At 44.8% G+C, this 13951-nt stretch overlaps 2 protein-coding genes across 2 annotated transcripts; one reads left to right on the top strand and one right to left on the bottom strand.

The window, feature by feature from the left end:
• The first annotated feature begins 29 nt into the window (after window positions 1–29).
• selp (selectin P) lies at window positions 30–4282 on the top strand. The gene is given in 14 exon segments (XM_057038876.1): window positions 30–134; window positions 220–271; window positions 353–739; window positions 803–910; window positions 1060–1245; window positions 1346–1537; window positions 2087–2272; window positions 2370–2558; window positions 2695–2877; window positions 2949–3152; window positions 3155–3403; window positions 3471–3659; window positions 3759–3881; window positions 3972–4282. Coding segments are annotated over 13 exon segments (2313 nt in total). The 5' UTR covers window positions 30–134; the 3' UTR covers window positions 4037–4282.
• A 1354-nt stretch (window positions 4283–5636) lies between these two features.
• Window positions 5637–13246, bottom strand: lmx1a (LIM homeobox transcription factor 1, alpha). Its single transcript, XM_057038729.1, has 8 exons — window positions 13090–13246; window positions 12573–12753; window positions 8027–8247; window positions 7688–7878; window positions 7274–7351; window positions 6843–6936; window positions 6188–6367; window positions 5637–6076 (listed from the first exon to the last, which is right to left on the bottom strand). The coding sequence occupies exons 2-8, from the start codon at window positions 12749–12751 to the stop codon at window positions 5943–5945; spliced, it is 1077 nt and encodes a 358-aa protein (XP_056894709.1). The 5' UTR covers window positions 12752–12753; window positions 13090–13246; the 3' UTR covers window positions 5637–5942.
• Between the last annotated feature and the right edge of the window lie 705 nt (window positions 13247–13951).

Below are 13951 nucleotides of genomic sequence, written 5' to 3'. Positions count from 1 at the left end.
TGTTATTTCTTCCCAGGCTTAGTTTCATATCTAACTTTTGTAACAACTGTTTTGCAATAACGTCCTTTCATGAGGTTTTTGCAACTCCAATATCACAATACTATCAGCGAACTAGTGTGGAGTCAAGACCGAAGGTAAGAGCTGCAACACATCAGTGCGAGCACTGTGTAGTGGAAACATAATTGAGCTCTTATGGAACTAAATTTCTTTATATTTTAGATGTTTAAGGAATCACTTTACACTGTTATGGGGCTAATGGTGTTTTTCCATGGTAGGTGTGCATATTTAATAGCTTGCAAACATATACTGTATGTTAAATTTTCTTTCTCATTGACCATATATCTCATCACAGACCTGAGCAACAATGGAGGAGTACAGGCCTGGACCTACACCTCCAGCACCAGACCGAGCCGGAAATGGATTGAGGCCAGCCAGTGGTGCCAGAAGAATTCTGCACGCCTGGTGCCCATCCAGAGCCAGGAGGAGACTGATTTCCTCAATAATCTGCTGCCGTACAACCCCAAATATTACTGGATAGGTATTCGCAGAGAGGATGGAGTGTGGACCTGGGACGGAACTGGCAAGAAGGTGCCCGAAGAAGATCAAAACTGGTCACCGATGGAGCCAGATAACATAACTAGTCAGGACTGTGTGGAGATTTACATCAAGAGGGGGGAAAGCCCGGGCAAGTGGAACAATGAGAACTGTGAAAGGAGGAAGGGAACCATTTGTTACAAAGGTAAAGCACTGTGGTTTTAAAACGTAGTCCGTTCTGTTAAGTCTAATCTCTTTTTGTCTACAGCCTCTTGTTTACAGGATTCTTGCAGTGCTCATGCCGACTGCGTGGAGAAAGTAGGGAACTACACCTGCCAGTGCCATCCTGGTTTCCAGGGCCCACGCTGTGAAGAAGGTGAACAATAATCCATATACATAGATATACGTATATACATGTATACACACACACACACACACACACACACACACACACACACACACACATATATATATATATAAACCAGCCACAGCCAAATCTCACAGGAGATTTATATTTTTCTTAAGCAATTGCATGCAAACCCTTGCTGGATCCAGGACAAGGTTTCCAGCACTGTTTCCATCCTCATGGACCAAATCGTTTCAACTCTTCCTGCAATTTCCACTGTAAACTTGGCTTTCGTTTGGAGGGCGCGCCTCGACTGCTTTGCCAAGCCAGTGGCCACTGGAACAACCCTGTTCCTTTGTGTAGAGGTATTTCAGTGATTGTTTTATCAGTCCTTTGACCCAGAAATGTTGATCAAATAATGCATTTCTTGTATGGAGTCCACATATTTGTTGCTGTCTATCTCAGCCCAGGAGTGTCCAGGTTTAAACCAAACCCACATTGGCGCAGGTAGTATCAGCTGCAGCCCCCCTGCTGTTCCATACTGCTACAACTCCACCTGTGAGGTCAGGTGTGATGAAGGCTACCAGGCCAATGGACCGAACCAGTTAAGATGTGACGACACTGGCCGATGGTCAGCCAGCCTCCCGACATGCAGAAGTAAAGGGATTTTCGATTACTATAAATCCAAATATGTATGTATAAGATTGCATGAGCTTCAACGGGTTTTCATTATTATTAAAGAGAAATAATAAACAGAGCGAAGGGGAAATAATCAACATACACAGATCATATCCTGTCAATATTTTTAATTTTTAAAAAAGAGCGCTCTATTATATACAGAAGGGATGTATGTGCACCTCGAGATGGAGGTGCTGCCAGCTTGAGTTGGTTACCACGTAACGAGTTCAAGCTATAATAACGACTCGCTATAGCTGAATGTAACCTAATCCTAAAAGAACTTTACTGACCTCCGTATGTGGTCACATCCTGCAGACCAAATGGCTGAACAGGTCACTGCTTTTATCACTTCATTTCACACTCATTTGTTCTTAAATCAGGAAAAACAACATTGGACTTTATTGTGTGCCTGGACAAATTATTATGTCAGTGTGCATATTCTCCACATACTTATGATGATGGCGTCATATTACACAGTTCCAAGTGGACTTTTCATGTTTGTGATTGTCATCAATTGTTCTGTTGCAGTAAAAAAGTGCCCCCCCATTTTGTTTCCATTTCCGGGCAACATGACATGTGTGGACACCCTGGAGCCCTTCTCCTTCGGTTCTTGTTGTAACTTTACCTGCCAGGAAGGCTACGCCCTGATGGGAGAAACCACAATGAGCTGCCTGGCCTCTGGAAAGTGGAATGGCTCCGCACCCACACTGTGCAGGTTTGTGCTTCAAATTGTTCCATAAACACTGTATAAACCTCCGTGTTGCACGTGATTTGTGCACTATTGTGATATGTAATTGCGTTTTTTTTCCCCCAGTGGTACAGTGCAGCAAGTTAGAGGCTCCCCACAACGCCTCCATCCAATGTGACAACCCTCTGGGAGAGCACAGCTACGGCTCAACCTGCATTGTTCAGTGTGATGAGGGTTTCGATTTGATTGGCACAAATAGAATCGAATGTTCATCACAGGGCCAGTGGAGTTCTGGGCTTCCTATCTGCCGAGGTACAACTACACAAGAGGCAATCAGAACACTGTTCTGTCCCGGTTGTTTCCTTAGTCTTGATCATGTCAGGCCAGCAGTGACATTGGTGTAATTTTGATATAACCGAATCCTCTCCGGCTTTTCTATTTCTCAAAGTGAAGAAGTGCAATCCGATAGAACTTTCTCGAGGCTTCCTGTCCTGTTCTGATCCGAATGGTCCCTTCACTTTTGGGTCCGTGTGCACAGCCACCTGTGAGAAGGGCTTTCTACTGAATGGAACTGTCAGCACTGAGTGCAGCTCCCTTGGCTTGTGGAGTGCAGATATACCACAGTGCTTGGGTAAAGAAAGTAAAAATGTTGTGTTTAAATAATAAATAGTTGGCCTCATCTTCTGCTCGTTTGCCTTTCAGCTAAACAATGTCCTCCTTTAAGCTCTCCTGCTCATGGCTCTTTAGTCTGCTCTGCTCCACACGGAGAGTTCAGTTTTGGGGCTCGATGTGAGTCAACCTGTGATGAGGGTTTCCTCCTCAATGGGACAGCTGACACAGAGTGCACCTCTCAGGGCACATGGAGCACAGAAACAACCCACTGTTTGGGTAAGAAATCTCATTCTAAAAGACAGCTTCTTACATGCGTGATGGCATTTTATGCTGTTTATGTTTGATCCCATCCATAGCACAACGCTGCCCCCTGCTGGTCAAGGCTCCACCAAACGGGACGTTGCTCTGCAACCACCCTCACGCCCATTCAAGTTATGGCTCCCGCTGTGAATTTGAGTGTAATGAGGGGTTCTGGCTAAGAGGAGTATCAGCCACAGCATGCAACAGTTCAGGCATTTGGAGTCATGATCTGCCCACCTGCCAGCGTAAGTGTTGGTGTAGTATCTGAAACCTGGTAGTCATCTCTGGTCTTATACCCCTTCTGCTCTGCAGCCATACAGTGTGAGGCCATCCGCATTCTATCTTCATCTCTTTCCATGAACTGCTCCCATCCCGTGCAAAACTTCAGTTTTGGCTCCCAGTGTTTTTTCTCCTGTAAAGAGGGATTTTCTCTGAACGGCACACAGACAGTGACGTGTACCTCCACAGGCTTCTGGACTGACACGCCGCCTACCTGCATGGGTAATCAGATATTTGACATATCATCCAGTTACATAATACTTCTTTCCCCATTTTAACCACATTGATTAATCAAATTACTGAACAAATTTCTTCTTTCAGAGGAAGGTATGCCATTAGGGACTGCCTTGCTCGTGTACACGGGCGTGGGAGCAGCAGCCGCTGTCGTGCCTCTTGCTCTGATAGGATTGTGTCTGCTGATTATGGCCAGATTTAGGAGAGGAGGTGAGGCTCATCACAATGATTCTGCGGTGTATACACGTCCACTTAGTTCTCACTTTGTGAATCCGTAATCATTATATATGATCCTTTTAGGAGATCCAATCATTTCTGAGACAACAGCATGGGGAGAAAAAGAGAATCCAGCATTTGAATTTTAGCCTTTGTAGGTGGCTTTGGTTCCTAGAAGTCCCATCAATTGATGCAGCTTAATTCTGCTTATGATTTTGTTGTTGTATTATCAGGTCTCAATACACGAGGCTCTTTCATTTGGAAATTTTTCACCATCTGTAACCAAAGAACTCCTCTCAGTCGACAGCTCTCACACACATAGGCACTTTGTGTGCAGCTGCTTGCATATTGCATACTTTCCAATAAACGCTCATGAAAAAATGTTAATTGTGCCTTTATTTTATTTTTTTAACTACTGTGTTCTCTTCTAATGCCCACCTGAGGTTACTGAACTGCCAGAAAGCATCAGTTTAACATATTTAATGGCCAAAATGCTCCTGTCGCTAATTAGTGAGGAGGTGATCTATTATCATGTGTCACCTCAATGTGTCACCCCAGCATTTCAAATTTGCCTTAAAATGAGGAATTTTGATTAAATATATAATAATTTCATTGATATGATTGGAATGAATCTCTGAACCGTGTTTTGAATACTTGATTGCAGACTTCATATAGTATATGTCCTGTAGTCAGTGCCAAAGCATGTGCATCTGCCCTGGCACTGCAACAGCATGGAGCCAATTATAGCAGTTAAAAGACAGAGGGTTTGTGGCCCGTGTCTGGCATGAAGGGCGCAATAAATAACCAAACTGCTGACAGGAAACTGTCCAGCTACACTCATCATAATAATGAGGTTATTGCTGCCTGCTGTGACCGTATGATCACAGTGTGATTGTTTTTCACGTCCCACCCAATGGCTGCTGGCATCCTTGCAGCCATGCCAACTGTGCACAAGGAGGGGCAAAAGCCCCTGCAGGTGATCACTTTGGCTTTCCTCCCTGATAAGTCCCAGGTTTCTCCCTTCATCTACTACTGAAGATACAAGGAAATGCATTATGATACTTTGGCCCTGCAACAAAGTCGTTGCTCAAAGCCAGTGTGCGTGCCAACAGACACAGATATAAGCGCATACTTAAGGAAGCATGCACTCTACGTTCTCCAGCTGGCAGTGGCATTCCACAGTGACAGACGCTTAGATTGTTCCTGACCATTGACTTGCGCTCTCTGCTCTGTAAGGTCTGATTTCATAGTGGGAAATATGAGAGGAGCCCTGGAGTGGGTTCACGGCTGGGGCAAGGAGGCACTCCATACAGCAGAGCTTCATATCTCTGTGTCACCCCGGGCATTCTCCCCATCACAGCTTTCAGCTCCTCCGCTGTCTGAAGCGCCTTCCTTTGGATTTCAGCTTTCCTCTCCAGGATTGGTGCATTCCAGCCAGGTACAATGTCTGGGTGGTCCCCCTTCCAGTCTCCATGCAGCCTACTCAAACTGGTGGAAGGAAAAGACCCCCCAAAAAATGCAACGAGGGCCTTTGAGCATGAGGAGCACAATGTGAGCGTTGATGATGGCGGCGTAGATGTGACGCTTACCTGCCGCTGACCCATACAGCTGTCAAAGTACAGACTTTTGCAATCTCCAAAACGCCAGGAGAAGATGCCTCTGTAACCTGCCACCTAGATCAGGCAGATAAGCCCCGTGGATGGAGTGACCCCCATCCAACCCTTAGCATGAATACCTTCCACGCAATCACAGCATCGTAACCATTTATTGACAATTCCTCTTGATTTAAGATTAACACACAGGATGAGAATAAATACAAACACACATCTGAACACATATTTACATTGCAGCAGTTTGTGACATAATCTTACAATCCAGAATTCATATCAGAGGTCAGACGGGAGCGTTTTTTCCACCACACCCTGCACATAGTTTATTGCATGTTATCACAGCCTACACACACCTTCCTGGCTGTGACTTCCTGAACAGAGTGATGACTGAAGGGAACCGGATGGAGAGCTGCAGAGTAAATAAGACCCACCCCAGAACTCCCTCTCAGGTAAAGTAGGAGTCCTGCATGGAGTAGAGGCGGTCAATAGGGGTGAGAAGGGAGGAATCTCCCAGAGGCAGACAGTCACTGTCAGCCAAATGACACAGAGGGTCTGCGTCAGGGTACAGGCCCTCGATGCCTAGAAAAAAACGGTGTAAAGTTTTGTTGTTGTTTTTTAAATGAAAGAAATGAAAGAAAAATGGACAAAAACCATTAAATTAAACATTTCGTTTTCATTGGAGGTGTTTACCGTAGGGGTGCATGTGATCCCCTGGCATCTGAGGTGGGGTCAGGCCCTGTCTGAAGGGGTCCATGTCATAGTCCGGCTGCTCCAGGGTTGTGAGTCCCATCTGTTGTGGATGCTGCTGGGTGTGGGTGTACGAGGACCCCAGGCAGTCCATCTCAGAGGTCAATCTGCCACACGAGGGCGCTATAGGACACAGGAGGGCCACAAGAGATTTCACTGCTGAGAGCCATGGCAACCTAACCTTTATGTTCATATAAAGTCTTTGCAGCTACCGGTATATATCTTGCATCTATAATTCTGTTAAAGATACCCAAATGATTATTTTACCCTTTTTTTCTGTTTTGTGACATTTATTAAAAAATATTCGTGGCTGAAGAATACCTTTGTACAGGGATTTTTTTTATCAAAAACATCTAAATATGAAGTATAATTATGTTGTAAGTATTATTTACATTACACAATGGAATTTATCTTAAAATGACTGTAATTAACTCCCATTTATTTAAAAAAATTGGATCTCATGAGAAGCCACAATTTTAAGGAAGTCAAATTTATGATTATACAATATTTAATCTGATCCTTGCTCTAATAAACAGCAAATGTCTATGTGGATGCTATAATACCACATGCTTCCAGACTCCTTATTAAACTCTGTTACCGATGAGATGTGAGGAGTGCTTGCTCTGTTCCTGAGTCTGCTGCTGTTGTTCCTGCTGCTGTTGCTGCTGCTGTCTCCTAGCAAGTTTCTTCATCTAAAAAATAAAGATATAAAATTTTTTTCAAAAATCATTGGCATAAAAGACCTAATGATGGTAGCATAGAGCCCTGATTTATTGCCAGCCATGCATGTGCAAGGAAAAGGGCGTCATTCAGTGGAGGAAAACCTCCTCACGGCACGAGCCTATTTTGAGAGGAAATGTGGGATTTAATCTGCAGTCATCTCATGGTGAGATGTCATCAGTTTCCTGTATAAAAAGATAGGCTGATTTCCATTCTGGCATCTAGACACAGTGCAGAAAGGGGCCTATTAGTGTGTGTGTGTGTGTGTGTGTGTGTGTGTGTGTGTGTGTGTGTGTGTGTGTGTCTTACCTTGGCTCTTTGGTTCTGGAACCAAACCTGCACCACCCGGACACTCAGACCAGTCTCTGCTGCCAAGGTCTCCCTCACCTTGGATCAAAATTTGAGGGGAGGCAGAAAGAACAAGAAAGCAAGGTCACGATGGAGCAACCTCTAAATTCTTTAAAGCAGCTGCCAATCAACAGGTAGATTGTTGAGATCCTTGTAACTGTTGCACTGAGGGATTCTGGAACAGCTGACAATGGTCTCTTTACAAAAAATAATTGTTGAAAATAGCAGGAAGAAGTGGCATAATTCATCACTCATCTCTCTCTTTTTTTTCCTGCATTATGCCGTTACCGCCTGTGTCACGTCCAGACAGCACAGACCCCATCCCTGTGCGTGCACGGCACACACAGAGGACTTGGAAAACGGGATCTGCTGTACCTTTCTGCATGGTTTGGAGGACACCTCAAAAGAGGCTTTAAAGGTGCGTCTCTGCTGCGTTGTCAGAATGGTGCGCGGCCTTTTAGGACGCTTGCTGTCCTGCTCTGCAGTCCTCGCCGTTCTGTCTGCCACCGCAGCAGATTCCTCCTCCTCCTCCTTCTCCTCCTCCTCGTCCTCATCATCACCGTCACCTGGTGGGACAGATGAGAATGAAAGCTGCAAGCAAATCTTTCAATCAAGCTAAAGAGGAGAAAGGGACCGTGCTTCTTATAGCTATGGTTGACTTTCGCAGAAACAGCTAGCGCACACAAGAGCAAACAGGCGGTAAACAGCTTGTACCTGTGTACGAGGAAGTGGGGCTGGCCAGACACCGATGGTAGTCCTCTCTGGCACACAGTAACTGTCCCTCCCTGAAGACACAGCGGTCTCCGGTCTGCAGGCGGCAGGAACATACGCTGCAGGTGAAGCAGTGCAGGTGGAACACAGCGGCCCCCGCGCGCATCACCAGCTCTGTGTGAGAGATGGCCTCCGCACAGCCCCCACAATGCACTGCAAACAGTCTGGAGGATGGGACAGAAGGGTCGGGGCGTGACAAAGGAGCAAATAGAGAGAACTTTTAAGAGCTCTGTAAATAAAAGAGAATAATGCCCTGGATTTGGCCTGGATTGAGCTTGAGGATTAGCTGAGACTATTGAGGACCCCTCACATCTCAGTAAAAAAAAAAAAAAGGGGTCTCCAAAAGGAAAGCAAATGCTTGGTTGACTCTGGGAATGTTGCTGAGTCGAGCTGTCATTCACAACAACTGGCAACCTGACTTCTCCCCTCACCTCCTCCTCCTCCTCCTTCTCCTCCTCCTCCTCTTCCTCCTCCTTGTCCTGACCACTCAGACACATATCTTAGAAGGACGGGTGTGCATCTTAGCGCCTGGCAACCAGGACTGGTGGGCTTAGTCCCTGAGACTGTTGCCTTGGCTCCGGCTGTCGTGTCCGAGGCTGCGCTCCTGGGGAGGCAGGAGAAAGGCTCTCCGCAGGCCGTGGCTCCAGGCAGAGGGGGGGAATCAGATGTCCCGGCGGGAGAGGCTGAGCTGGCGGTCCCATGAATTATCTGTGGAATTATCCTAAAGTCTGCTTAACCAGTGCGGGACAAAGACAGAGCCAGACCCCAAGCAGCAGGACCATTGTCCGCTGGCTGACATCGCGGCATTTTGGGTCTGTCACGCAGGATGATGCGTCATCATTCTGGAGCTGGTGTTTGTCTCCAGACCCGACTGGGTCACCCGACCAGTCAGCCCAGAGGCATGAGAAAGCGACAGCCTTTTTTTTCACCTTTTTGTTTCACATAAAATATCTCGGCACACGCGGAGTCTTCATACGTTAAATTACAGGCCTGTGAGTTGTACAGTAACCGTCTGTTCTGTTCTCTTCTTGTTGCTGTATGATATCATTTTTTAAATATCTGTTAGTAATTTACAAAGATAATCTCAGCTCCATTTAATCTGTAACAGAGTGATTTTCTGTTGTTCAATCAAATGAATGACAAAAATGGGAGGAAGAGGGAAAAGTGCGTATCACAACAGTTTCTATTAGTATCAGCTTTAAGTGAGACCCCTGACAAATATCACATCAGCACAATATTTACAAAGCAGCAAAAAGTCCGGCTCAGCATCAGGCAAACAGCCGGCCCAACGATGCTGTCAAAAGGTTTGGAGCTGAGACATCCCAAAGCCAAACATTGCCCGGATCTCTCAGTGTTGCCGCAGGGTCGCTCGGGAAACATTAAATCCCTTCCCAGCAGCTCAGGAGGGTCAGACGGGGTGGTTGACCTATCCTGAACGTCTGCCTGGTGGCATCGCTGGTATGTGCTTTAATATGGCCAACATGCCGTCTGTGGTAGGAGCATTCCTGTGGCAACGCAGGGTGGAACTATTCCAGAACGGCCACTAGTAAAGCGGTGCAATCATTAATGGTTGGATCATCTTCTTTACTCCCATGTTTAGAGGCGTTAAGAGCAGCTCCTTTCTCCTGAAGTCCAGCACCTTTAATATTTCAGAGTTTGAGCCGGAACAGTGGGTCACGCTGGATTTAGACCCAGCGGCTGATGAGGGGATCATTCCTCTCACACTGACACAACAAGGGTCAGGTAGTCTCAGGATGCTTTGTGTGTTAGGGTGAGTGTGTGGGAGAAAACGTGCACGCGCGCATTAGCTGCGGAGCAACGTCGTCCCCTCACATTGTTGCAGCCCCGTCTTCAGTCCTGACCTTTGGCAGAGAGGCTGCTGTCCAGTGGACATGCAGAGAGACAGATCCTGTTTCTGGATCAGGTTAACCCGGAGCTTTTGTTGAAAAACCACACACACACACACACACACGCACGCACACACACACACACACCACTGCAGCATGTATCAGATACAGATCTGCAGGTCAAGTGTACCCCAGTCACACAGGCTGATGTCCAGCGCACCTCTGAAACTGAATCAACTGAAACCTTTCGTCCAACCGCTTAAGCTTGTCCGCAGAATGTGCGTAAAGTTTTATTATATTACAGCCGTTAGCTGTACAAGTGCTAAAGAACTCGTGTAAAGACACAGAGCTGCAGGAAGATGCGTTGGAAGGTTTTTCTTATAATGCTCTTTTGAGAATAGCTAAATTATAGAACTTTTTATAAAAATAATTCCTGTAAATAAGTGCTACATCGATCATAATCATAATAACGATAAGCGCTCCATCCTCTGGGCCTTAAAGTGTAAATGTCTGGTTCTCTTTCTGTCCCATAATTAGAATCCCAGAGACAGTAAGTGATAGGTGACAAGCGTATAGAACACAGGTCATTTATGATTTAATTTCACACTCAATCCAGGACAAAGGAAGAGAGGGACAGATCCCAGTTTACAATGGGTGAGAAACCTGACCATATAGGGACGTAACCCCAATGAGGACGAGCTCGGATGAGCAAGCCTAGGACCAGAGATCAGGCATCCTGTCTCCTGCTAATTGGTCAGTTACAATATCTCACGGTCAGCTGGACACCGTCCTGTCAACCCGACACCGCGGAACTTTCCAGATGCTGCAACACCCAACGCCAGGAACCACAGAGCGCTCCGCTCCCCAAACTAAGTCCACACCAGCCGCAGCATCTACTCTCAGGGATGCAGCAGAGCTTCGGACATATGGCTCTGCTCCTCTAATTACCCTCGGTCCAGACCGTCTCTCTGTGCTTCAGCCAAGTGCTGATGTCCTCTGATTATATTCAGTATTTAAGGATCCAACAATCCCTCCTGTTCTCAACTGGAAACACATGCAAAATGTCTGGGCTTGACCCATATTTAAAAAAGATAATAAACACCATCCTCCAGCAGAACCAGGACTATGATACCGTGGAGATTTTTGGACCGATAAGCGTGTGTAAAACATTTCCCGTCTGCTTGGCAGAACCAGCCTCACTAAACGGTTCAGAAGTGATCCAAGCTGCTGCCTGTTAGGAGGAGCAGGTTTGGCCTTGGCTGCTGGAGCTGAGCGCCTGTTTTTGGAGCAGCACTGAGGGGATGAGACAGTAACCACGTGTGGGTCGGAGGGAGGCAGGTGATGGGTGATGGCGGGAGTTTTGGGTGTGTGGACGCTCTCAGAGAAGACGCCATATGTTGTCCCCAGATTGCAGTTGCCACGCCGATGGGCTTCGAAATTTTAACACATTTTGACAATGTGTCAGTTGAGCCCTACCCCTGGTTGTGTATTGACCGCATGCATGGAGGTGTGATCGTGCACGTGTGTGTGTATGTGTGTAAGTGTAGGTGTGTGTATCTAATATTGTCCTCACATTCCAACTCCCTCACCACACCTTTCTCCTACCTTCACCTTGTTCTCTTAGAGCACTGTGCCAACTTCCATGCAAGTCAGTTCTGCACACACACACACACACACACACACACACACACACACACACACACACACACACACACGCACAGTACTGTATATTTGATTATGTTGATTTAAGAAAAATATATCTTACACACTCATATCACTCTCTCTCTCTCTCTCTCTCTCTCCTCTCTCTCTCTCTCACACACACACGCACACACACATACACACACACACACGCACTTCAAGGTCAGCTTCAAAGTCTGTTTGGTTTGATTTGCAGCTTTTGGCCCATTTTGCTGTATCGATAGTGCCATCAAAAATAATCGTTTGATCAATATCCCTTAAAAAATGTCTTTTAAAGATAATTGTATGTAATTGTAAATATCCTGCACACGTGGAGGTACCAATGGTACTATTGTCATTATTAGATATTTGAATTCTGAAGATATGTATTTTTATCAGTGGTATCTATTTTAAAATATTTAAATGCAATCAGTCAGATTAATAAATCATTTTTAGATTTCATCTTTTTAAAAATGAGCTGAAAATGCAAGAAATAAACACTTATTCATTTTTTCACTGATTGTTTTGCAGAATTGTAAACAATATTTATAGCAAACATTACATGAAAAAATCTAAACGTGAATGTAAATAAAAACAGAATTATTAGGAATAGTTAAATGTTATTTAGATCTGCTAAATGTTGAATCATCTAGACTCTCAACTGACCAATAAGTACAGTAATTATACTTGCATGTAATGTATGTGCATCTTTATTAGAGATCCAAGTACAGGTCTAATAGACTTGTACCCTCTATGCTGTTTATGGTAATTTATATTAATTTGTTTTATTTGCACTTAAAGTTACAAATCAAATGGAAATATTTTATTTCTCCAACTTCTAGAACGTTCTAGTTTCTCATATTTAAGACATTTCGGGCGATTTTACTGTCGTATTTGTGCTTAAATCTTAAAGCTCATCTACATTAGAGCCAAACAATGATAACGGAGAGTATCCTACTTACTCAGCATAATCCTGTTTGCAGTAAAGTTTGCGGCCCCGCACGAAGCACGACTTCTTGAGTGCGTCCCCGCACGCCGCGCAGCGCACGCATGCCTCATGCCAGAGACAGTCGGTGACCCTGAGCAGGAATCTGTCTCTGATCGGCCGCTGACATCCGGCGCACACGGCTCTCTGATCCATATCTGGAATTATGGGGATTTTATTTAACTCGGATTTTTTCCCCCCAGCAACGCTGAAAGTTTGACTTTTGTTTCAGAAGTTTGAGTGAGACGGAGTTAAAAACGCGACTTCATCTCTTTATCACCTTTTGAAATAATGCACTCATTAGTTTCTGTAGATGTTACACACGTTTTGTTTACACAAACGTATTTTTTTTCCTTTCTTGGTAAAGAGGCTGAATACTTAAATTAAGAAAAGAGATTAATCTAATTAATAGTTCACCTTGGTACTTCAGAGGTAACGTTGGCTATTTGGAGCATTTGTTTGGATGCAATATTAGAATGTCGCCGAGCGCTTACCTGCAAAAGGCTGTAAATGTGAGAGAAAACAACAACATCAGCTCCTCTCAGAGCATCTCCCGTCCCCGCTGCAAGTCCGCTGTCTGTCTGGAGCAGGAAGTTTCTCCACGGACGACCTCTGGATCCCCTATTATCTTCTATTTAGACTATCGATCAGTTATCTGTTTTGGAGAGAGAGAGAGAGAGAGAGAGAGAGAGAGAGAGAGAGAGAGAGAGAGAGAGAGAGAGAAGAGAGAGAGAGAGATAAAGAGAGAGAGAGACGGGGGAAGAGATAACTTGCACCTGCACATTTTCTCTCTCTCTCTCCCTCCCTCACTGTTTTGCTCTCTCTACTTCTAAATGAGCGGATAGTTTGTCTTTCATTGAAACTTTAATTTAGATAGATAGATAGATAGATAGATAGATAGATAGATAGATAGATAGATAGATAGATAGATAGATAGATAGATAGATAGATAGATAGATAGATAGATAGATAGATAGATAGAGGGCGCTGTTTGACACTTTCGGTGGTCTTTCACAGGCTAAAGTGCAATAAATGATTCTCTTGGGTTGTTTTTATGTCCCTGCAGGCCGTGGATGTTGTTACATTCTCTTTACATTTGGTAGATTAGAACCACGCTTGAAACATAGACCTTTGGTAATGTGATTATTTATTAAGTTTATGTAGAAAGGCCATGGCCTTTGTTAAAAATAATGGCCTGGAATATCTGCACCTCTAGATTTACCAAAACTTTGAAGTGAATTTTTAGCCATAGACAGGAGCAATGAAAATATGAATATCAACAGTCAATCAACAATTTATTGTTTATTTACTTTAAATGAATTCCGATCAAATGTGTGGCGATCGCTGTCTCCCATA

This window comes from Takifugu flavidus, chromosome 7 (assembly GCF_003711565.1).
Source record: "Takifugu flavidus isolate HTHZ2018 chromosome 7, ASM371156v2, whole genome shotgun sequence".
NCBI lineage: Eukaryota > Metazoa > Chordata > Actinopteri > Tetraodontiformes > Tetraodontidae > Takifugu > Takifugu flavidus.
Note: the sequence above shows the minus strand (reverse complement) of the source record. Positions and strands in the feature narration are given on the sequence as shown.

Excerpts from the sequence above, each read along its gene's own strand:
- lmx1a (XM_057038729.1), bottom strand. The coding sequence starts at position 12,751 with ATGGATCAGAGAGCCGTGTGCGCCGGATGTCAGCGGCCGATCAGAGAC. Across the intron at positions 7,879-8,026 it reads CCCCACTTCCTCGTACACAG|GTGACGGTGATGATGAGGAC; the intron begins GTACAAGCTGTT and ends CTGTCCCACCAG. Across the intron at positions 6,077-6,187 it reads GGATCACATGCACCCCTACG|GCATCGAGGGCCTGTACCCT; the intron begins GTAAACACCTCC and ends GTTTTTTTCTAG.